Source organism: Netta rufina, assembly GCF_964035555.1.
Source record: "Netta rufina genome assembly, chromosome: 8".
In the NCBI taxonomy this organism is placed as follows: Eukaryota; Metazoa; Chordata; class Aves; order Anseriformes; family Anatidae; genus Netta; species Netta rufina.
The window spans coordinates 31,728,408-31,754,408 of NC_140131.1; the positions used below are offsets into that span (position 1 = coordinate 31,728,408).

General features: G+C 33.8%; 1 protein-coding gene across 1 annotated transcript in view; it reads left to right on the forward strand.

The window, feature by feature from the left end:
* The window catches only part of HFM1 (helicase for meiosis 1), a gene marked incomplete at its 5' end in the record, with an annotated part of 36,544 nt that extends 17,090 nt beyond the window's left edge, over positions 1 to 19,454 (forward strand). The window contains 21 exon segments of the mRNA XM_084291519.1: positions 754 to 801; positions 1,907 to 1,987; positions 2,615 to 2,706; positions 3,573 to 3,679; positions 3,771 to 3,818; positions 4,016 to 4,113; positions 4,202 to 4,333; positions 7,179 to 7,264; positions 8,188 to 8,271; positions 9,389 to 9,546; positions 10,260 to 10,363; positions 11,889 to 12,044; positions 12,472 to 12,567; positions 12,975 to 13,093; positions 13,957 to 14,039; positions 14,192 to 14,301; positions 17,125 to 17,223; positions 18,056 to 18,116; positions 18,392 to 18,497; positions 18,931 to 19,085; positions 19,355 to 19,454. Of these exon segments, the coding sequence (XP_084147645.1) occupies positions 754 to 801; positions 1,907 to 1,987; positions 2,615 to 2,706; positions 3,573 to 3,679; positions 3,771 to 3,818; positions 4,016 to 4,113; positions 4,202 to 4,333; positions 7,179 to 7,264; positions 8,188 to 8,271; positions 9,389 to 9,546; positions 10,260 to 10,363; positions 11,889 to 12,044; positions 12,472 to 12,567; positions 12,975 to 13,093; positions 13,957 to 14,039; positions 14,192 to 14,301; positions 17,125 to 17,223; positions 18,056 to 18,116; positions 18,392 to 18,497; positions 18,931 to 19,085; positions 19,355 to 19,421 (2,090 nt within the window). The 3' untranslated portion in view covers positions 19,422 to 19,454.
* Positions 19,455 to 26,001: the final 6,547 nt, after the last annotated feature.

Genomic DNA, 26,001 nt, shown 5'->3' on the forward strand with positions numbered 1-26,001 from the left:
GTGTGGCATAACGTTAAAAACTATGAAGAAGCCATTTACAGCTTCACATGATCTGTTTTTTTCATCTCAATGCAGTGAGCTGTGTATGAATACAGTGTCTAGCCACAATGTGCATTTCAGCACTGAATAGGTAATGTGCTGCTAAGAAAAAACTTTGTCTAGTGTTTCATAGTTTTGCTAAAACAAAATTTCAATAATTCTAATGCTGGTGTCTTCAATTCATTTTCTCCAGAACAGCGTCTCAGTTGCCAGCCCTGGCTTTGTCCTTGTTCCTGGCCACTTGCACTACAATGATTATGAAGTCATTGGTTACTTGCTGGAGACAATTTTTTTTTTTTAAGGATTTATAGATGGGAATGGACCCTAGTACATTTAGTACTTAAATGGGTATTACAGTTTAGGTAGCTTCCTGTATTTTATGATAGAAAGATTCCACATGTGAATTTGGTCCCCTGCTAAGGAACTATTTCAAAGTTCCTTACAGATATTTCTGCAATTTTTAGGACTCTGATGTATTATGTAGGAACATCTGGAGCTTTTAACTCTTCCAGTCTGTTCCAACAACCACTTATTGGTGCATAGATAATTATGTTGTGTAAGGCTCTTGATTTGTTCCCAGTATAACAACATTCAGAATTTTTTCATCTTGAGTATCTGGCTCCTAAATATTAGGAAATTGGTTTTGATTGGTTACAATATTGAGAAGGAAGCACATAATCATATTAGATTTTTTTAAATTGTCTTTTCATGAAGGTTTTTCATCTGGACTGGATAAAATTGGAATTGAAGCAAAATTACAGGGTATGTGGCTTTTAAGCTTTCCTAGTAAAATGTTAGATTTTAGGCCAGGTTCATCCATGTTTATGCGTATTATACAGCTCCATTAATTTCAGTAGATTAAGTCACAGAACAAATGTAATTTACTATGTTGTACTATTGATTTTGTTTAATTATTTTTGCTTTTGGAACACTATCAGCATATTTTGACTAGTAGAGAAATATTTCTTGTATAGAGAAGAAAAATTAAATGCCTCTACCTACCTCATCTTCCCATATACGTACTCAGAAATAAAACTACACATAGAGCTCTCTAATTTTGACTTTGTCTTTTGTCCTAATTTTTCTTTGCTTGATTTATCTTTTTTGTTTGCTTGTTTGTATTCTGTTTATATGCTTTCAAAAAAGCCTTTTTCTTTCCCTATTACAGAAACTGTGGCTTCTTTTCCCTGTACCCATGAAATATTTTATAATGATATATATAGTTATCTTTCACCTTGCACTTTTAATATATGAAAACATTTCTGGTTGCTCTGGGAACTATCACTTTGAGTGCTTTCCCAACTTTATTTTAAAATTCTGAATACTGTGTTAATGTTATTTTCACCTTCTAATTCCCTCGCTTTTGAAAGAGAGAAGAGCAGATAAAACACTGATCATCCTCAAGCAGATATCCATCACCAGCAACTAAACGGGTTTAATGAAGTAAATATAACATTATCTGATACAGTATGAAAAATTCTAATGAAGGATTCATAAATACCTTTGGATATTTGAAATTTCAACCATTTAAGTATTAAAATTTTAGAGGAAATCTTTTGTAAATATACTATGATCTCTAAGGCCTGTCATTCAGAATTGAAAATGGCAGCCTCCATGACATGCATCTAGTCTCTTAATTTGCTACTTTTGCTTTACTGAAAAAGAGTTGGGTTATCCTATATCAAACATCTGGGAGTGAGCTTGCACTAGGCGGAAATTTGTCACAAAGTTAAGAAGGACTTTTGCTTGAGCTCAGTGGAATTTCTTTGGCATATACTCATTGCAATTAAATGTCATTGTTCTTGGCTTGTAAATAGGTAAGTTTTTTTTCTGCAGGTACTAAAATGTATTTTCAAATTGTGTACAGAACTGTGTTTGAAGAACTTGAACGATTTGTCTTCTTTCAATTTGGTCAGGATGGATAAAGAAAATAGTTTCAAACCAACAGGTAACACTTCTCTAGAAATAAATTTTTAGAAGTGATTTTGAGATAGTAGTGAACTACAAAGGGTCACAACTATTCTTACTTATTGATGAGTATGGAAATGTAACAGAGAGTAGACTCTGAAAGACTGCATGATATATGATTTGTTTCTTTAGCAAAGAAGTTGATTCTCTTAATTCTTGAACATACCTTCGCTTCTGATGTTGCTGGAAATTTTGTTGCAGATTAGAAGAAAAGTATAGAACTTTGCACTGCATCACATCCTGCTATCCTGTGATAATGAAGGACAGGTTTTATCAATAGTAGCTCTTCTGTACAATGTTGTGCTAGATGTGGTTGGCTTCTCAGCAATCACAGTTCACAGTCTGATATGTTAGTGTGAGTTCACAGTCTGTTATGTTCTTGTGAATTCATTCTTCATTGGAAAAAACTAACTGGTGAATATTTTTCTGCCATTCTGTGATGGGGTCAATAATATCCATCAGGTAGCTGGGGCTATGTGTATTCCGTCAGTGGTGTTAAATCTCATAGAGCCCTGTAATAAGAAAATTAATTCAGTTTTATGACTTAAATACGTACACTTAAAATACTTGGAATATTTATTTTTGAAGGTATGTTTTTGTTTTACAGAGACCGGAAGATTAATGGCATGGTATTATATTGCATTTGAAACAGTGAAACAGTTTTTCACAATTAAGGGAACAGAGACTTTAAATGAATTGGTAATTTAACATTTCAAAGAAACTTTACACATGTTCGATTAATTTTAAACAGAATCAAAAATAGATTCAGAAGTCTTTATTTCTATTAAAGAGTTCAGGCTTTGTTTATATGAAGTATAAAGTTTTAAAGAATGCATCCTAATCAATTCCATATGGAGTATTTTTGAGGCTTTTCGCTGGGGAGATCTTTTGATTTCCACTTCTTTGTCTCCTCTCTTTCTTGGGAATACATAAAGTTGTTGAAGCTGTTCTGCTTATGTATAAAATACCATATTTTGTTAGTTATATTTTATTCCCAAAAAAAAAAAAAAAGCTGCTTGAGAAACAGATTTTATTTTTGAAGGAATGTTATTGACTTTATTTTAAGTCATTTTCCTTTGTCAGATGACGGTTTATATTGCAACTATTATATCACAAAAGACATTTAGTTTTCAAAGGGATACTGTGGTAGAACAGATTGCCTGTGAAGAAAATGGAATGCCTGTTCTCTTATAGCTATCTTTCTTACTTAAGGATGAAAAAAGTAATGTGAAATACATAGCAAATAGCAAAAACTGTTAATATTAGCCTTGCGTTTCATAAATTGTTAGTAGTGTGATTGGTTTTGGATAAGTTCAAGTGGAGTAATCATCTAAAAGCTGGAAAAAAAAAAACATCCCCTTCTGTTGTATAATAACCTGTGCAGGAAGGAAAGTTGGTCAGTATTATGAAGAATAAGTTGACAGTCTTTGCACGGTCATAGTGTTGAAACAACCAAATTTTAAATGATGTTATTAAAAAAAAAAAAAAAAAAAAAAGGAAAAAGTACTACAAAAAAATGGCAGAGAACGAAAAAAAAATGTTAAGAAAAAGTTAAATTGTTACAGGTTACAATGATCTCCAACTGCGCAGAATTTCTGGATGTCAAGTTAAGAATAAATGAAAAGAAAATACTGAACACTTTGAATAAAGACAAGGACAAAATAACCGTCAGGTATGAAAAATTAAATATGTTGAAAAAGAAAAGTATATTTTTAGTAACAAATAAAATGAATAGCAGAAAATAAATATATTTTCATGTGTAGGTTTCCATTGGAGGGAAAGATTAAAACAAGAGAAATGAAAATAAACTGGTAAGTATTACACTGTGTTGTTAATTTTTATTGAAAACTGTCATTTTGTGGCTGTTGAAATCTCTGCTACAATCTGTGTCACTTTATATATTTTATTGTTTCTGTTCAGATTTTTTTTTTTTGTTTTCCAATAGAAACTTGTTATATAAGCTGTACTATAAGCGAAGTATAACAAGATGTGACTATTTCTCTTTCAGTCTTATTCAGGCTCAGCTAGGATGCATTCCTATTCAAGACTTTACTTTGACACAAGATACTGGCAAAATATTTAGAAATGGCATAAGAATTACTAGATGTATGGTAAAATTTAATCCTTTTTTTCTATATACAGTGTAAAAAAATATATTTGATCTGATTAATACAAGTCAATCATATTTTTACAGGGTTGTCTGACTTTCTGGCATCAAGTAAAACCAATTTTTCTGCATTATTAAACTCCGTGATTTTAGCTAAGTGTTTCAGGTGCAAACTTTGGGAAAATTCACTTCATGTGTCTAAACAATTGGAAAAAATTGGTAGGTACCATTCAGAAATGATAAAGATATAATTAGAAATGTAATCAAAAGTCATTATCAGCCTCTGGAGTGCCTGTTTACATAACTAAATATTTCTCCCAGTTACCCATTTGCCACGGTTGAGTGTCACGGTTGTTAGAAGTCTGTCATGATCTTGGGTAAAAGTAATCCATTTGTTAATTTCCTTCAGGGTTTCAAAGTGGTTTATATGGAGTTGTTCTTTTTTTCATAATACTCATTTCATTGAGTATTTTGGACATACTCCACATTTGTGTGATTGCATACCTCTGACTACAATTTACCTTCCTTTTCAAGCAGCTGTTACCAATAAGTTTTGCTACTCATATGCGTGAAAGCCATTTAATTTGCATTGAAGTGGATGGTAACCATGAAATTGAAATTGAAATAATTTTGCTGTGCATGAGAGATTCTTATACATGAAGATCACAACTTTCTAATAGTGTTCTTCCTATTAGTGTGTCCTGTTACTAAATGAACTTCTGTCTGGAAGTGCAGATCTGTCATAATTACTTGAAAAGGAATTCAGAATTTTGGAGCCATCTGTACAACAAAAATGTAGTTACTCTTGTTTGAGGTAGAATATCTCTTTTTGCTGTAATGTCTGATCTTACCCTTTCATGCTTTCAGAATTCACTGCAGTTCTTTGCATTTGTTCTTTAAAGACAGATCTACTGTGTATAAAACAGTATACTACAGAGGTCTGCAAATTAGTGAGCGCCTAAGCCAGGAAATCCATATGGTACAGTACATTACAGATTTACCAGCTTGGGTGCAGAATCAGTGTTGTTTCTTTCATGTGGATTCAAACTAGGAGACAGGGCTTGTTAGCTTCTGCACAGCATAACACATCGTGGTGGAAACCCATTTTCAATATTTCTGAATCTGTGCATAGAATCATCTGAGGAGTCTGCCTCATGTTTACCATTTCTAGGTGGTTGGAATGAATGGAATAAATATGGCACCTGCAGTGTTGACAAATCCTCTCCTGTATATTACATTCAGTAGAATGAATTCAGCTCTATTTTTTTAATAACAGAAGTACTATATATATTTATACATCTCTGTCCCCATTACCTTTTTTTTTCTTTGTATTTTTTCTTGTGCTGTCATTGCTCTTGCACCATATGTTATAAAGGATTTATAATTTCCAAATTTTCATTTATTCCACTCACAGGCTTCTTTAACAGTCTACTTACAGTTAACTATTTTTCCCTGCATCAAATAGTTATTGAATTGATACAGATATTATTATGTTTCATTCTTGATCTCTGTCATGCTAGGGCAGTCCATTCTATTTCTTTGTGAGTTACGTGGAATATTTGAGCTCACAGAAATTTACTGATATCATATAACATATTTAGAAATCTCTAATTTTTAAACTCTTTTCACAGTATGTTATTTTTTGAATCTTAAAAAAGGCTCAATAATTGGCACTTCCTTTATACCACTGACTGTTCTTTTTAACTGAGCTTGTATGTGATTCTTGCTGAATTTCTACAAATATCTATTTGTTACTCTTGTCCAGTAATGATGCTACCTCTGGCTCAGATACCTGGATTCTGTTTGCTTGTTTTCACAGACAGAGCAAACAGTTGCCATCCAGGATTTTATCATATCTACTACATTTTCAGTTTGAGTTTAATTCATCAGAAATAAAGATGAGGAGAAGTATCATTTGTATCTTATGTTTTCTTCATTAATGGAAACTATTCTACCATTTCAGGAGTTATAACAAAAGAGCTAGTCTTCAGCTTCATTTAAAGAGCAAGGCACCAGCACTAAGTGAAGTAGCTGCAGAAGTAATAAGTAATAGTCTTTAGTCTTCAAACTTTTTGCAGAGCTTCTGTAAATAAGAGGAGAGCTGAGAAAAGGTGCTTTCCCCAAGTCAGACCCAAAAGGTGTTCAAATATACTTAAAGGAAGGAAGGGTCTAAACAAGTCCCTTATGTTTTTTTCTGAATCGTTAAATTCTTGAGTTGAAATGCGTCCTTTCTTGAAAGAGTGCTTTAACATGTCCTCCAAAAGGCAATCTTGAGTTGTCTCCTAAGAGGTTTCCAACCTAATTTTCAGATTTCTTTTACTGTTCGTATGGAATTATGCATGGTGAGTAGACCTACTCATTCTATGTATCTTTTATCTAAAATTATTCCAGTCATTGTAGTACATGGAGACTGTAGTTCTAGCTAACAAAATGGCTTTTCACATGTAGAGTGTTGACTCTAAGTCTCACTATAAGTGTGAAAGAACAGAGAATCATGAAGAGGAATAAGGTTGTATATAGAATTCTCTGCTAATCTGCTTGTCATGTGGCAGATAAATGGCAAAATATTTGGTGAAACATGCAAACATTCCTAGAAGTTTATAATACATCTTTTTTTCCTTGAGTGAATTTCATTATTAGTTTGCTCAAAAACTTTGAAATTCTATGACTTTAACATATAATCCTTGGATAGGATACTTTGTCTCAAATTTTATTCTCCATGTGGGTGACATGCTCTTTCTTCATCACATGTACATAGAGCACTTGTTTGTTGACTCCTGTAGAAAGCGATCTAAAATCTGTTTTATACTAGAAAATGTTTATTAAAAAGTCAGTATTACAATGTTAAATGTTTTCTTCTTCTCTTTACTAATGGATACATGGAATTTTTACTAAAATATTTAATCTACTGAAAAGAAATTTTGTGATTTCCTGGGTAAAAAACTAGGAGCAAGCATACATTAAAATGATTTCAGCATTTTTTTTACTTCCTATAATGCAGTTTAGAATAATTAGAGATTAACAATTGCCACTTAACAGCATAAAACTAATTTTTTTTTCACAGGTGTATCATTGTCAAATGCTATGGTAAATGCTGGGCTGACAACATTTAAAAAAATAGAAGAGACAAATGCAAGGGAACTTGAATTGGTAATTTATTATTTTGTATGCAGATAAACATGATGAGGAAAGTAATATGTCTGCTATGTGAGTGCCAGAAAAATTGAGCATTTTAAGTGGTTTATTCATTTATGCTGGTAATTTTAAAAAGTTTGGCTACTTATTTTTTCTTAATGTGTGTAATGTTTTGTTTTAGCAAATTTTATGTGGATGACTTTACTGATTTGGCTGGATTTGGAAAGTAGTTGCTTAAATACAAAGAATTCCTTTATTAACATGATTTGAAACAAAAGGCAACATGCATTCCCCTTTTAGCAGTGTTTGTAAATAAATATTTCCTTTTGTATTTTTTTCTGTTGCACTTAATTTATCTTGATAGTGAAAATCATGAATTACCGTTATTACTAGTTTTAGTTAAAAAAAAAAAAATGGTCATAGAATAAAATTCTTCTTGAATTATCTATAGAACTCTCCTTATTGTGGTCGAGTTAGATTTGGTTCTTGGCTTCTTTTCTGAGGAATCTGCTTTTCCAATGTTTTGGAATATGTAATACATTTCTAAATGAAATTGATCTTACTCAGGTTTGGGGTTAGAATTTTTTTTTTCTTGCCGTCTTTCCCAGTTTCCCTGAAATTTCTGTTTTCTTTTGTTTTCACTAAAGCTGGGGCAACATAGAAGCATCGACTCATAAAACCTGACTAGTTTTTTAAGGTCATGGGCTAGTTCATTGGCTGTTACCTGAACAGAAGAGATAGCAACAGAAAATGTATTGTAATTTTCCTTTCTTTTGGCTATGTTGTTATTGTGGGCATCACTGACAGTAGAGAAATAGTAGTGGTAAGGCTTTTGTCTATGACATAATTATTCTGGTGACTTTGATTCCTTGAATTTACATTTGTGTCAACTTCTCTGATCAGCTGAATGTATCAGAAATGAAATTAAATCTTTACAGATTTTAAACAGACATCCTCCTTTTGGAAACCAGATAAAAGAATCTGTTTTGCATCTTCCAAAATATGAACTTGACATTGAACAGGTAATGCTTCTATATTTATTTTATGATTTTATTCTAAGATTGTTAAAAGAAAGCAAATAGTAACATTAGAAAATATTAAGCCTTCGCTGGTAGAAGATTACATGGTGTTGTGGCCTCATTCCACCTTGTATAATAAAACTTAAACAAAACTGAAAACTCCGAAGGACAGCTTTGGAATAAACATTCTCTATCACACCTCACTTCTCTCTTTCTCCTCACCCCTCTCTAAAAAGTAATTTGTATTAGAGTTGCAAACCAGTATGTTGACGTTCTAGCTTAGTATGTGAATCTGAGAGTTCTATTTTAAATGTTTGAAAAATAAAAATAAAAGAAAACTCTGGAGACATGAAAAACAATTGTATAAAACTTACAGAACACGCATTAACTAATGTTTGTTTTCTGTGTCACACTGAGGAATATATATAAAGTGATTGCATTAACGTAACTGGTGCCATTTCAATGGCAGTGTGTAATCTAACGTTCTAATCCTGTGCGCTTTGAGGTTCTGATATGCATTCTGTCTATGTCTTTGAGCGAGTCACATAGTCACTTTGCTTCAGTTTTCTGAAATGAGAAATTTGAAAAATAACCTTAAAGTGTCTTGTGAATTTGGTACAAATGAAGAAACCTTTGAAGTTAAAAATTGTATACATGTACATGTATGGAACACTATTTTTATAATGATCAGTTCTATTTTAGTTTTTCATTTGACTTAATATCTTATGAGTGTCTCTAAAGTTGTTTGCAGAAGAAAGGTGTAACAATGGTAAATTGTTAAAGAGGAATGCTGGAATGGCAAAACCTTTAATCTCAAAACTGTTTCAAAATATGCAATTTTCTTCTTGTATCCTTCTCTTGGCATAGAAGAGAGGAGGTTTATTTAGGGGGTTTGATGTAGACTGTGTTTTTTCTCAATATTTAATCAAATTTAGGATATTTGGCTATGGAGAAGATTAGTACTGTGTAAGACCATTGAAGCACAATAAATAAAAAATGTACTTTAAATTGCTCAAAATGAGCTTTTCTGCTTGTGTCAGTGCTTAAAACTTTATGGAAGGACATGTTTTACTTTGCATATTTTAACAGTTAAGTCATTTTCTATATCATTTGTTTCTAGCTTCCAAAATACAGTGATACACTGGCTGAAATCTTAGTAACCATCAAATTAACAAACTTTGAGCAGCTACAGACAAAGAGAACAGCACCAGATTTTCACTATGTTACATTGATCATAGGAGATGCTGACAATCAAGTAATTTTTATTCAGAAAATAATGTATGTATGTTCAGTTTTTTTTCTCAGATCTTTTTAAGTGTGTTGCCATTTAATCCTTTGTCTTGCAGTTTTGGCAGTACTTTTTAATGAAGCCAAATGGTACAAAATTAGTCTTTGTCCTATAGCATTTTCTAGTCACTCAGTTGTCATCTAAAACTCTGCATGAGACTCAGTACAAAAACAAAACAAAAAACAAAACATCACACTTGTATGCTTGTCAGTACACAGGTATGTGTACAAGTACAACAATGGTGCCATGTTATAGGAGTCATCATAATCTAATTTCCACATAAATACAAAACACATAGAATATCTAGTAAAAAGATACATTCTCAAGCTGTTACTTGTGATTATTAGCTATTATTATTTCTTTAATTAAATCACTGTCAAAATTGTTTTTTACTCAGAGATTAAATTCTCCAGTTGGATAAATTATGCTTGGAGCAAATGGGAGGAGAGAAAAAGTCTTTTCTAACTGTGTGATTTTCACACGAGTTCTGGCCAAAGTCTTGCACTTTTGTCAGAACTGAAACTGATCATGGCTCTCTTATGGCTATAGATCAAATAATATTGGAAGATCATTCTTAAGCCACTTATCAAGCAAAATCTGAGAACCAAGGCCAAATAAAGACTCTCACATGGTTACTGATACCATAGTATACAGTCTTGTTTTCATCAACCATGTCTAATAATACTTTACTGGTACATTACAGGGATTCAGTGTTGCTAAAAACTGGAAATTGGATGAAGAAAATTGAAGTGAGAAGAGCTCTTAAATCAGAGGACATTAGTATAAATTTAATTAGTTCTGATTATGGTAAGTTAATTAGTATACTTGTAATTAAAAGCAACTGCATAAGAATTTTGAATAAATTATTAAAACACTTTATATCAAACCAAAATATGATAAAATGAACTTAAATGTAAACAAAATTCTATGAATTGTTTTTTGTTTTTTTTTTACTATGTTGAGTGTTACCTGACTTTCCTAATTACAAATTTATTTATTTACTAGAATATTAATGTACTGGGAAACATCAAAATTGTTATTAGGAGATAGAATTTTGCTCTGATGGTACAGATAAGGATTCTCTTCTGTCCTTCACCTGCAAGTTGAATTAACTTTTAATAGGCATAAACTGTCAGCTTTATAGATTACTTATGCTGGGAAGAACTGTATTTGCAAATGGCTAGATTTTGCATTCTTTGTTTTGTGTATAAGATTGTTAGATACAGATCCATCTACACCTCAGCAGCAAGAAATTTCTGCAGCGGAAAATGTTGTTTCTTAAGGTGTGAAGATTTAAGCATTGTTTCCCTCAATGTCAGTTTCCGTGAAATTGAAGCTACAGCAGTAGATAAGGAGAGAGAGTAACGAGCTTTCAAATAGAATTTGAAATATAATTTAAATATGAACTGGCTGCATTAAATTCTTCATCCTGCTCCACTTGTAAAGAACATGACTGTGTGTTAGATTAACTGAAGTATATTCGATGCTTCCATGATAAACATTAAATATTAGTACTATTACAGTCATCCAACCTAGAATAATCTGTACTTCTATGTATAAACCTGTGCCTCGGGGAGGAAGGAATGTTTTCTAACCAAATAAGATGAATTAAAAATTGTTCTTTTATTACTACTTAGCTATCTACAAGTTGTACTGAGTACAGTAAAACTCAACTCAATGGTTAGTTTCTCTGAAATTGTCCCTTTGGTAACTGAAGTTGTGCTAAAAGCAGGTTGTCTTTAAAGCACACTTCTGTTTTGGACATGAAGGAAATGCTCACATTTTTGAAAAGCCTGACTCATTTTCCAGCAATATTTGCCTATTAAAGGCAAAAATACTCTTTTTTACAAATGGTGTCTCACAGTCCCTTACAAATCTTAGTTTAATCATAACCTGAACTAGAAACATTAGCATTCAACTTCAAAGGTACTATCAACATTTTCATTTTACTCCTTTTTCAATACAGAGCTGCTGATAGTCCTGTAACGGAGACTATTGTACAGTTTTAAAGTGAAAATTGTATCAACAATGCAAAGCCAGGAATAAACTTAGTTGTACAGAAACATAGAAAAATATGGTTAATGGGGATAAGTATATACTACATAGCTACATTACTTATGTAGCAATGATGGCTTTAATTTTGGAGGGTTTTTTAAATCTCAGTCATTAGGAATCCATTCATATAATAGCTTACTTTTAATGGTACATTATCCTAACAGATTCCCATAGTCTTTTAATAAAGATTTATAGTTAAATCATTTAGAAAAGTGGATGTAATCAGTAGTTTCAGAAACAGTTCGTAGCAATTTAATTTTTTTTTTTTTTTTCAAAGTTGGCCTTGACATACAGCAAGCATTTACAGCCTTTTACTTAATGCCAAGAACAGTTGGAGGTAAAGTAGTTACAAATAAAAAATTGGAAGCTGAGTCTCCACTTGGTATGTATTACGGCTCACCGCAAAGTCCGCCAGCAGCAGATGTAGATACAGGTAAATGGTGAGATCACACCGTCTGGCTAATACCAAAGTCAACAGAAAAATGAATTTTACTTTTAGTGCAGAGTTAGATCTGTATTCATCCATACTGCTTCTTTCTCAAGTATAACAAGAATATAGTCCTGTTGTTTCTCCTTGTCAAGGACTACAGTGCAATTCTTTGATTAATTTGAAATTAAGAAAAATCATGTGTTTGGTGTCTAATACTACAGCTTGAATCTCAGAATGGTGATAGTGTCTGTTTTTTCAGTCTTTGTTAATTTCTTTCCATCTACATTGCTTGGGCATCCCAAAGTGTTGTTGAAGGCAACAAAACTCCAGTGACCCAGATTACTTTTAGCCCATCTTACACTGCACGAGGTACTCTCTCAACAATACATACAAAATAAAAAAGGAGCATTTCTGTATTGTATTTAACTAGGAAGCAGATCTAAAGAAGAGCATACCTACAAGAAATATGGGAACAGAGAGTGCAACCATCGCTGTAAAAATAAAGATGTATGTGGACATGACTGCTGTGAGTTTCATTAAATCTATTATTTCTTTTACTTTTAGATGTGTGTAATTTACAATAGTTCCATTTATAGTTCCATATCTACATTAGCGGAAGTGGTGCAAGCAAGAGTCAGACAGTTTTTGCTATGATGCAGTCATAAAAATACTAATAAAACATTTTGTTAATAAAACTTTTGTAGGGATTACAATGACTAATAATATTTTTCAGATCATTTAGGATATGATTTAAGTGCAATACCAAACTTGACTTTTTTTTATAAATATTAGTGTGTGAAATCTTTGAACTAGTGTATTAAATCTTTTATTAAAAGATACTGAACTTAGTGGCAAAGTTTCCATAGATTTGGAAAGAATTAGGATTTATCCTTTCTAAACTAATCTGAAGATTCTTTGAATTCCCTTTATCAGGTAAAACTGGAGTACCTCCAAAGTCTGAGATGAATGGAGATTCTAAGTTTACTTTGTACTTAGCTGATTTAAGGAGCAGGAACTCAATTTCATCTGTACCCCCAGTAAAGCGATTAAAGGTTTGTTTGAATACAGTCAGCATTTGAATAGTTTTATTTTATTTCATTATGTATTTGTATATATTTGTTTGCAGTATTTGTTTGAGCAATTCATAGGTAAATAAATACATGCAAGTTTGTCTGTATGGACCGTGAGAAGCAAAGCAATAGAAAGGTCCAGGAATCTTTGACAGGTTACACTGCTGTTTAGAAGGCTTCCAACGGTACGCTTCTCTTTGTTTTTACTTTTATGGCGTTTCATAGATCTTAGTAGGTTAAGGACAGAGGCATCATTGGAAGGCACTGTATTGTGATTTGATTTTGGCAAAATACAACCTGAACAAAACCAAAAACTGGTATACATCAAAGTAATGCTACTAGGAGACCTGTTTGTGTTGACACAGAGATCCACTTGTTTATGAGAAAATAAACTACATTGGTTTTTACCTCTGAAAGATTTAAAGGCTTACACTTTACATATTTGAATGTAATACCAAATGGATGTTCTCTACAGAGAGAATGATATTTGAGATATTGGAGTGTTTTATTTACTATTCACAGCTTTTTTGTTTGTTTCTTTGCAATAGAGAATAATATAGCCTACAGCTAATATAGAAGAAAGTCAGTGATACCCGGACTGACTTTGCCAGGCTACTTGGATAACTACAGTAGAAGCATGTCATTCAAATCTTTTTAATGGATCCCAAGAACTATTTTTTTTAATGATTTTTAAAATGATTTTTTTTGTAATGATTTTTTAAAGTGATTTTTAAGTGATTTTTTAAAATATGCTATCTTGTTACAATATTAATAATATAAGTCAGATAATTTTAAAAAGTGCTTTTCAATGTTTGTCTTTTTGGTTAATAACCTGCTTTCTTTAGATGCAGATGTTAAATCAAGCTCAGAATGTGGATCTCAAACATTTTGGTTTTGCATCCAAATCCTTGATGCCAGCGTTGTCAAGGTATTTATTAAATATATATATATATATATATATATTCTAATTTAGGTATTATGTTAAATTTTCACAACTAACAACTGTTTTCTGAATAAAATCATTTTTGTTGCAGCTTTCTTTAACTGTTTTAGTGACATGCAACTATTTTTTTTAAATAGGTCTGGCAATAAACAGTTGTCTTCGTCACCTTCAGTGGACCTGGTAGATAATGTTAATAGCCTAGGAATATCTCAGAAACAACTGCAATCCTGGAATTATGGAAAAAGTAGTAAGTTATTACTAATCTTTGAAATCATCATTTTCACTGTTTCGAGTTGTACGTACCTTATAAACTCAAACTTTTTGAAATCACCACAGTAAACAGTACAGCATTATAGAATGCTGAATGTATAGGGAAATACAGTGGCCTTCGTTGGCTTTTTTTCTGGTATCAGTAAGAATTGCAAATGCAGATCTAAGCCTGTACATGTATTTTTATATGAACCAGTAACGAGTAAATTCAAATATATGAGGGTACAAATCTGTAAATACTTCCTTTAATATATTTCCACTGAAGCCACTTGTAGTGCAAAAGGAACTTCCTCCTACTTACCTTTTCTTCTTAACTTCATACCTACTGAAAGAAGTTAGTGAAATAAGAGCTTTTTGTTTGATGGTTAACAAAATATGACCGTTCAATAACTGAGTTCATAACTAGAAAATATCTCTATCTGAAAAAACATTTCTTTGTTCTATTTCTCTTGCAGTGAAATGACATTAATGTTTTACATTTGTGGTTAAATGATCAGTCTTTATTATCAGTATGTAACCATGATATTCTCCTCACTGCATGCTCTTTGCTGTTGTATTTGGTTACTGTAAATTTATGTGAATCAGGTTTTGATTATACAAGATTTTGGCTAAACAAGTAGCAACATCAATGTATAGAACATATTCAGACATATAAGAAACACTGCTGAGATAAACTGATATATTTTTAGCTTGTATTTCCTTAAGTGGTTGCATCTATACTGCATCACTTCATTTTTACTTAATACTCTGAAGGTGGGATTGCAACCCTGTTCCTTTCAATTTATACTTCAGATTTTCCTGCCATACTCATTTGTCTGCTATACTTGTTACTTAGTCTTAAGATGGAAGACTGTTGCATAACCATATTATCAGTTGCTCTGTGGGAGTCAGTTAGTATACAATATAACTGTGTATAACAATACATTCACAGGAAGATAGGTGAATATTCCAGTATAGCTATACTCTATGCTGAAGAAATCTTAAGGCAAATCCTCTGTCATCAAGAGGACATGATAGATGTAACTGGATAGTACCAGAAGAGGTAATCTTGGCCATATTGACTGGGCCAGCTACATTTTAAAAATGCAACCAAAATAGTTCTAATGAAAAAAGGTGTCAAATTCTATGATTTATATAGGGTTATCTGCATCTGTGATATGATGTCTTTCCATGCTATATGAATAAATGCAAGGAGTTGAGAATATACTGTGAAATGTAGTGATCTAAGCCTATGGTTCAGGTATTTTAAAGTGTGTGCATGTCTGTAATAATGCACCATGCTGACTGTACACACCCAAATTTACAAATTTACACACCCAAATTTACAATATAAGTGCCTTCAAAGTGCTTCTTCCAGCCACTGTGGAAGTGGATCTTTGATTCGAGCCTGTCCTGCTTTCCCTCTGTTGAAAGGGAAATCTAGATCAGGGTTCCTCAGACATATTAGGGCTGTGGCACTTGTCTGGTGCTGGAGGGGGAGTATGGCAGAAGAGAGATTAAAAAAAATCAGCAAAGAATTGGATTGGTAGTGAAGAAAGAGAACACAACAAATGAAAGGGAGAGAAAGTGAGAGAAATTGTCTTTGCACCAGAAAATAAAGTACTTTAAAACATTAAGTATCACACTTTAGTTAAGAATGTTAACAATAGTGCTTGAAAATGTGTTTGTCATGGTGTACTGGGTCTGGCTGGGATGTTAACTTTCCCTGCAGCAGCCCATACAGTGCTGTGCTCTGCACTTGGCACTAGAACAGCAGTGGGATCACACCAGTGTTGTATCTGCTGCTTGAGCAGTGCTGGCACAGCATCAGGACTCTCTCTAACCCTCCTAGGGGGTGGGCAAAAAGTGAGAAGAGAAACATCACCAGGGCAGCTGATCTAAACCAGCCAAAGGGATATTCCATACCATGTGATGTCACACTCAGCAATAAAAGGTGGAAACAGGAGGAAGAGAGGAGGGGTGGGCTCTCATGAAAATGTTGGTCCTCCTCCTGAATGCTGGCTACGTGCGTTGAGGCCCTGTTTCAAGGACGTGGTCAAGCATCGCTTGTTGGTAGGAAGTAGAGAGTAATTTCTTTCCTCTGCACTTCCACATAGCCTTTATTTGTTTTGTTTTGTTTTGTTTTCCCTTTCCCCCTCCCTTTTCCCCTTCCCCCCCCCTTTTTTTCCCCTTTAGTTAAATTGTTTGGTTAATAATAATCTTTCCTTAATAATTATTATTTTTTTCCCCTTTAATTAAATTACCCTTATCTCAACCTATGAGTTGTTCTTTACTTTACTTCTTCCCCTCCTCATCTAAGGAGGGGGAGTGAGAGAGCGGTTGTGGTGTTTAGCTGCCTACCACGGTAAAACCACCACACATGGCTAGTTCTTAGGCATTGGATTGGACGAGAGGAAGACAGCAGTTAGGCTTTTGGAGATCTGAAGGGAAGAAAGGACCAAATTAAAAGTCTTAAATCTGGGTTCTAATGCTTCTGACAAAGGAAAAGAATGAAATTGTGGTATTTGAAAAGTTTTATTTTTTTAAGGCTTATTCACTAGAATCTACAGTGAGGATAACTTTTCTCAAAATAACACAGAAAAGAGTACATATGTGACAATCCTTCTTTCAGTAGATTGAACAACTGGTCTTAAAACAGAGAAGTTTTTGTTGTACTTGTCCATGGATTACAGCTTTCTCTTTGAATCATTCAGTATTTGTAAGTGAGAAAAGCCAAGAGACAATGACATCAAAAAATATCTTAAAGAATCTTCAATGCATAACTTGACTAACAGAGATAAAAGCAGATGGTGTTTTTCAGGTGCTTCAGACGTGAACTCCGAACTGAGAGATGACATTTGGAATGATCTTGATGATGAAATATTAGTATATGCTAGTGACTTTTCCAGTGGAGAATTGGGTAAGATTGTTTTAATAAAATAAATTCTGTACTGTATACAAATTTTTTTACAGAGTTGCGGTGGTTTAACCCTGACAGGTAGCTCAGTTCTTTCACGCTACTCTCTCACTCCTGCTCCTTCATAGAAAAGGGGGAGAAAATATGATGAAAACAAGCTCGTGAGTTGGGATAAGAACAAGGGAGATCACTCACCAGTTACGTCACTTGCAAAACAGATTCAGGACAAATAATGTAATTTTTTACCTATTGATAACAGACTACAGCAGTGAGAACTAAAATCAAACTAAAAACACCTTTGTCCCATTTACCCTATTCTACCTACTCCTCACTAGCAGTGTGGGGGAATGAGGTCTGTGGTTAGTCCCTAGCACTTCATCTCCGCTGCTCCATCACAGTCACTCTCTGCCCCTGCTGCATGTGGGGTCCCTCCCATGGGATGTCATCCTTCCCGAACTGATCATGCGTGGACTTCCCACAGGCAGCAGCTCTTCAAGAACTGCTCCAACATGGGTCCATACCATGGGGTCTGTCCATCAGGGGCAGCTCCTCCCAGACCCCCTGCTCCCATGTGGGTTCCTCTCCATGGGCTGCAGCTCTGGCCCGGGGCCCGCTCCTGTGGGGGCTCCTCAGTGGGCCGCAGCCTCCTCCAGGCTGCATCCACCTCCTGTGCCATGGGCTCCTCCGTGGGCTGCAGCGTGGATATCAGCTTTTCAAACTATCATTGATGATACTGTGTAAAATATTTGCAGTGTTTTTAGGCTGTTTCTGGCTTTTAAGAAAAAAAAAAATCATTTTTACATAGACCATGGAAATACCTGCCTTCACATTCCAGATGAGCATGAAACACCTTGCAAGTATACAACAAGCAAAGCTACAAGTGACATTTCAAAAGGGTAAGCATTATATCATTAATTGCAATTTTATTGTTATAAAATATTGTCAATATTTTACTTGTATTTGCATTCACATTTGTATGTTTGTATGTATAATTAAATGTATAGAAGGTTGTTTGTTCACTGATAAAATAGAGTGAAATTTCAACTTAAAAAAATAGAATTGATAAATAGTTTGAAATCATTTAAGTGTAGGGGGAAAGTCCTGAACTGAAAAGTAAACCACTTTGCACTTCTGTAAATAATACTTATATTATTCAACTTCATATTTTCAGTTCTTGCACATTACAAGGTGAGACCAGTAGTCAGAACCCATTCTTTTCTGTGCTTAATAGCTCATCAAAAGTGGAATTACGTGTACAGAGTGGATATATAAATATGGTGAGTAAAAATAATTTTATAACATGATCACCTATAATTACATTAGTCTTTCATGAGCAAATATACTTACCATATCTGACATGTGCATCATTTCAGACAGAGAGAGTTTCTGAACCTCTCTGAGTTGTCCAAATGTGGAAGAAACATGCATTGTGTGTTCAGTGTGATGGTCATGATTCAAACAGATAGGACTTGAGTTCACCAGAACTACAGAAGCTTTCACCTGTGAATTCACTTTATATAGAATGATTTTTGAAAATATCTATTCAATAGCCACAGTTCTGCAAAGTCATCCAAGCATATATTTATTGTGTGCTTAAAGCCTTGTCAATTATGTTAATACCGATGTAAATATCTATCCTACATACTACAATAATGGCAGTTTGTCTTTCAGTTAGTTATTTTAACCGTTATTTTAATGTTTGTCTTGCAGCTGAGTTTTCAAGAAGAAAAGCATTCAAATCCTTCACAAGAGCTGAAAAATATACAGTGTTCTTCAATCTCAAAAACAATCTCCGACTCTTTTAAATTCACTAGGAAAGAAGATTTTTTTTTCACAAAAGAACAGGAAGAAGAAATAGAGCCCAGGTAATGAAAAGCTATGTGAGTTTTTTCTGTTGCCCCAGTGTTCAGGTGTTTAGTTCTTTGTGGCAATTCATTAATTTCTTACAACTGTGTTTTTAAAAGATGAATTTGCACAGTTAGTAGTAGCAGTTAACTTTTCTTAGGAAGGAAAAAACAACTATTTTGTTTGTCTTGATGTCTTTAGGATATAGTTTGCATAGTGCTCCTGATTTCATAGATTTTGATATATTGTACCTAATTTATTTGTTTGTTTCTCTCTTACTCTTCATTAGATATCTTCTGGATGATGAAATCAGTGATGTCAAGCCTTTACTTGGACTATTTGATGATATACTGTAAAACTGTATAAAAAAATAAAAACTGATGACATACTGTAAAAATATATTGTAAGTGCTGAAAAAAATGTTAGCCATTATTCCTGAATGAAGCCTTTGAATGCTGTTAAGAGAATTTATTTTCTGTTGTGTTAACTATTTACCAATAGTGGGATTGCTGCATAGAGTAGATAGTTGTTTTGTTTATTAAAAAAAAAAAAAAAAGTTGATATATAATTAATGGAATTCTGGATATGTTATCTCGTTTTGAAATTGCTTAAATCTTTGTTGACCTTGTTTTCAGGATTGCAAAGAAAAATATAGAAATGAGTCAAAAGAGTTCTCAGGCTGAGGGTGTTTCTACAGACAAAGTAAAAATCACATGAGAGACAGTAGGCTGTCTATTATGTTTCCTACTTCTAAGTACTGTTTAAATGAACAAAAGATTCTTTCCTCAAAAATTTCTTAAAGCTTTTTGGTTATGTCTGTCAGTTTTTCTAATGCTGAATTTTACATAATAATGATTCTGTAAAATAATTAGATTTAAAATCAAATAAGTTCTAGTAGAATGGTCAATTATTCTAGACTATATTCCTTCTGACAGTGCTGTCAACTGGTTGATAAAAAAAAGTGCAACTTCCTTCATGCAAATGTGTTCCCAGGATCTCAATAAAACAATTGTTTAATGTCTATAAACAATATTCTAAAGTTGTGTTTAGCTGTTCACTTTAATACTTGAGGTCAAAAAATGTACATTTATGCACCCCTGTACAAACTTAGACAACCAAGTATTGGATTTAGCAATCTTCTTACAGCTGTAGTGTTTGAACAGTAGACCTTACAAGTTCAATGGATAGAAAAATATATAATATTACCTAAAATCCGTAAGAAGATAATATTAAATTTCACTTGTTAATTATTAAAAATGTGTAGAATTGAAATGTTAAAACCACACATGGCAACTTAGCTGTTTGTTCTTGCAACATTGTTTGAGGTGCAACCAAATACAACTGTTTTGCTATACTACACAGTTGTATGTTTCTTGGCTAATATGTTACTTTATTCCAGTGTTGTATTCCTTACACCTTTGATTTGCTTTTAGATATAACTCTTTCCTTATAAAAGAACGGTCAAGTGCAAGTAGCCTCACTCAACTGGTCCATAACTTTTTGACTATGCAAATTCCAGCAGGCCCAAGTTTATGACTCACTTTGGTGTACCTCAAATATTTCACTGCATCTGTAAGTTAGTATTATGTTAGACCTCTTCATGCCTGAACAGGCTCATTGCTAGCTCACTCCCATTGTCAATTCTGGTGTTAGTCCCTTTCATGGTTTGAAGAACTGGGAGGTAGTAACAGGAACTTTTCATTTTTGAGTTTCCTTTCTTATCCCATGATTGTTTTTGCAAGTTTCCTTCCTGCTAAAACAGAGGACAGCAGACTTAGTGTTCCTCATCTTCCAAATCAAGCATCTTTTTACAGACAAGCTGCTGAGGAGTGGTTTGACTACCTAGATACAGGTGCCAAGTTTCATTTTTGATGCCTTAGAGAATCTTCCTTCAGCTGCATCTGAAGAGCACAGATCTCCCACATGAAGGTGTTCTAGGTACTCTGTGGTGTCTAAAATGGCACTTCCTGCCTGTGTTTAAGAACCCAACCCTCCTCACTGCCTGAAATGAGGTTGCTTTGTTTGTTTTCCCCACAGATTTATAGTTCCTATTATGTAGCATTCTTTAATTGCCCTTGTATCCTGCTGTTCTGTGGGGTGTTACCTTGCAACAACTAATTGGGCTGTTCTTCAGTTTCTTCAGATTTGATAAGGGCATAGCAATACATAGCAATACAAAGCTGAGCTTCAATTATGGAGAATAAGAGGGGCAGGAGAATGAAATGATTTGTATAATTTTGTGATTATATATAATTTGTGTAATCTTGTAGTGATACAACTTGTGACTTTTCAAAACCTTGCTTCTATACCAGTTGTTCAGGTCTCACCAGCAATCTGAATGTGCTTCTGATAGCAGGTGCTACACTTTTTCATGCTTGTCTGCATGAAGCTCCTTTTAAATGCTCAGAACTGTGAGACAGTGACTGTAATGGTCATGCTTATGTCTTCATAAAAATGAATAGGGTATTTGTTTCTCTGTACTAAAGTATTTTTTCAGATTGGGGATGGTCTTTGGCCTCATTTCTGCACTGAGAGTGTATTTCCATTTTTCTCTGAAATATTCTGGTAAGTTTTGTAACTTAATGTTACAACTTAAAGTTTTGTTACGTGATGTAACTAACTTGCCACTTTTGCTTCAATTTTTAGTATAATCTAAATATATCCACTTACTCTTAGCTTAGTTTATAGGCTTATATTTAGATTGTTACTTCAAAGAAAATTATCCTTGCAAATATTTTATCTTCCAATTAAAATATTTTCCAGTGGAAGAGTTCAGTAGTTATTGTTTGATTTCATGAAGGTTGAAGCTGATTAATTCTCTGATGCTGTATTCAAGTTTTTTCCTTCAGTTGGTTTTAAAAGGCTTTTATTTCCATTTTCATCCATAGGCAGAACACATGATAGTAAACGCATTTCAGTACTTTCAGACTATTTGGAGTACTTTGCAGATGGTTTATAAGATCAATTCCTGACTCTGTTTTTCACAAGAATCTGGTAATTTTCCAACTTTGATATAGGATGTAAAAACATGCTGTTCTTGAAAACATTTCACAGATTTCAGAACATACGTCTTTGAAAACTGCAATATCTTTACAGTAATGTTGAAAAACATTTTTTTTTTTTTGAAATAAGTGCTTTATTTGATGTTGGTTTACTTCATTATTCATATTAGCTCTATGACTTGTTCAAGTCTAAATCATTTTCAGTAAACCAATTTAGTAGTTCTTAAAGACGCTAAAGTGTTCTCTATCTCAAGAGAAGGAAGTATTTTTCATATGGTAATGTTTGTTTTCTCATTGTTCCATTTTTCAAATCATAATAGTTTAAAGATAAAAAGTGATAACCATACTAGGTTTTTGTTGCTGTTGGTTTGTTTTTAATTAAACTCCCAAGGTAAGGTACTCACAATTACTATGCTACTGCTGTTTAGCCCAGCAGTCCTAGTCATGCACCTCCTAGTCACATCTGAGTTCTGTCTCATTTAAGAATGCAGTTTACCTCCTGCCAACCACCATTTCTGATTTCTATAGAAATAGAAATTACATGGCTCCCAGGCAGGAACTGTGGTGTTTCTGCACGGGTGCTTGATATAAATGGTCAGGGGAACAAAATCTGAAGTCACGCCCCAAAAGGTAAATATAGACATAGCTGTTAAGAGCTGTCTAATTTTAGTCATTTAACAGAATCATCTTAAGAGATAAACCTAGTTTATGTGGACTCCCTGTGTAGTCACTAGAAAGCGGCAGACACTGTCAGAAGAGGATTCAGATTGCAAGTGGGCTGGATTGCTCTCTGGTGGAACTCATCAAATTATGTTATGATGAAAGTGACCACACACGGTTAGGGTGGAGAAGCTGTTGTGCTGTAAATTCACAGCCAGGCTCTCTGAATATGGCTTTTCTTGTGCAAATGAGATGCCTGGGTTCTTTTACCCACATAAGGATCCTACTTTTCTATGTTGAATAGCCTTGTTTCTTCTGTACAGCAAAAGACGGCTGTGCTCCACAAATGCTGCTGCATTCAACTTCCTTTCAGGTGCTACCCAAATGATAGAATGTACTAATTAAATTCAACCAGTTAACATAACACGGTTTCACTAAGCTACTACCAATAGATGAAATACAGACTTAAATACATAAAAACATTGTTAAAGTCTGAAGGGATCCTGTTGGTTTTAGTTTTTTGTTTTTAATTCTGCATAGAGTTGCAATGTTAAATAAGCAGCTTGAGTTTGAATCAGTGGGATTGTATAAGTAATTCTTTCAGAATGTCATAGACTTTAGTCTGGGGATGATTCTATAAAATATACTTTGCAAAAATACTGTTTCCCATAATGGAATAGTGAAAGAAAATTCAATGTGACAAGAAGTCAGATTTTACCATCTTACTTGTCTGACTCTCTGTAATAAAATACATGCTCATACCTGCTTTTAATTTAACTTCAACTTCCTTATATGCTTCTTTGTCCTATCACGTATACTGGTTTCAAAATATAAACTAAGGTCAACTGTATCTGTGCTTGAAGAAAATACAATATGCACTGAAAAACCATGATCATCAAAAATTGTTAGGAGAAAATTACATATAGTGTTTAAACATGTTGCCAGACATGTTTGTGTATAAGGTAAGTTTATAGCATATGGAATACTGTGAATGTATAGTGACAATTGTATGCAGCTTGTCTCATGCTCATTTTGGTTACATAGACTTCCTTCATGTATTTGAGCACTTTAGTGGCCTAAACGTTGCAGTAATTATTAAGATAATCATGACAGTTTGGAATGTATTTTTGCTGAGATGTACCTTCACAGAACAGTTGCGTGAGTTACACAAGTTGGTGCTCTTAAAGGCAGTCAACACAATAATAAAGTTTAAACACAAATTGCTGTATAGAATCAATATGCATCTCAAAAATAGTTAAAAATCAGTCATTTTGTAGAGCATAAGTGATTATTCTAGGGCATCATCGTGACAGAATCAATGGTCTCTTTTCTAAAAGAAACGGTATCATGATTTACCTCTTTACTTCACCCCTTCTGCTTTATATGTAGGAACAAGAGAGCAGTATCATGACAGTTGTTCGACTGACAATCTTTAAATGGTATCCATGAAATGAGATCCATGAGTGCCTTTTTTTTTTTTTTTTTTTCCTAGCTCGTCTGCTTAACAAGGAATTAAAAAAGGAGGTGGTACTCACAAAGTGAAATTCACTTCCTGTAGAGAACTAAAACACAGTGAAGGCTGACATGAAAATAAACTGAGGTATATACCTTGTGATAGTTTGTAGTTATGAAATTCAACTCAGGCTGAAAGAATGAGAAAAGGGGCAATAGGTTTATTGACCATCGCTGTACAGCTGAGAATAAGGGCCACCCCTGTTTAACCATGTTGCCATTCTTTGTTCTTTAAACCAATATGAGAGAAAATTGTATCCCATTAAGCCATCTCCTGTCTGCCAGTGATGTAACTCCTGGTCTCTATGTGCTCTTAGCAGGTATTTGAGATGGAGATTTAGGCTGTATCCTCATAAGTAATATGGGCCCTTGGGGACAGGAAGTATTTGATGCTGCTCTAGGTGAACCTGATCACTGTTCACGGTTCTGCTTTGCTGTGGTTGTGAAGTGACTGGAAAAGCTGTGCTGCTGTTAACCTGCAGTCCTGCACTGCATGTGCTGCTCTTAATGAGAGGTCCTAATACAGGCTTTTTATACCAGTTAGGAAGAGCTGCTTCACAATTCACTTTAGTATGCTAACTGACACACAGCTACACTTTCTTTCTGGTCCTGTGGGATTGTTTTGGTTGTAACTGAGTCTGTCTTCCTGCAGGTTTTAAACATGCCAGCACTTTTGGGGAGACCCATCTGGGCAGTGGTGTGTGAAAATCTTACGTATTTCACAGAAATGCAGTAGATTAAATTGGCATTACACTAGGTAGGCATGCTTGGTATAAAAGAGATACATGTTCTTTCAAATACAGTTAAAGGGCCTAGAAATGCTAATTAGTTTTTTGTTTGTTTGTTTTGTATAATGAACATAGTACGTGGAGCTAGCATGTAATGATTACATAGATTATCCTTTTGGTTCATGCTACATGGCAATTTTTTAATTTCAGATAGCTGAGCACAGGGAAAAATGCAAAACGTTTTGGAGGCTGGTAGAGTATTTTGTTTGTATAAATGAAACAACGCTTCTTTCATAACTGTGAAACTTCCTATTAAAGGATGCACATAACTTTCAAAATAAAGAAGATGCTTGTAACTGTAAATGACTATGATCTGTTTGCTGCTCCCCCACCCACTTAGAGGCAAAAACTATTTATGAGGCTTTATTAAGTGCAAATAATTCCCATGACTTCAGCAGAGAAGAAACAGCTGCAGAATATAGTCTGATTTCCATATAAATGACATGATTTCATCTCAGAAAAGGAAAAGGATATAGAAAAATGTGTATTTCTACAGTGAAAATCTGATAGTCACACATATTAAGATCAGCTTGTGTAACTTTTTTAGCCTGCTGCATGTTGACATCTGATCATGCTTCCAGCTACACTTGGTCTCTATCAGCTGTACCCACTATGGAATTGTGAATCTCTGCTTTTAGGCTAATTAAGCTATCATTTTTTAAAAATAGATTCCAAAACATTTATCTTAGCTGTTTAAGCACTTACAAATTCTCAGAATATTTTATTAATACAAGTGGGCAAGGGCAATTTCTATACTACTTCTTCAGTACTGTGAATGTGTGGTGTGAGGGAACTTCTCTTGTTTAGATAAGACAGAAAGAGTCCTGCTAACTTGCTCTAGTCACTTCAGTAAGTGGTAGGATATAATTAAGGCAGACATGGGAACATTAGTTTTACTGTCCCAAATAGTTTCCTCCAGGTTTTCCATTTTACTAAAGATAAGTTCATGCTTCTAAATTTACTGCCCATCATAG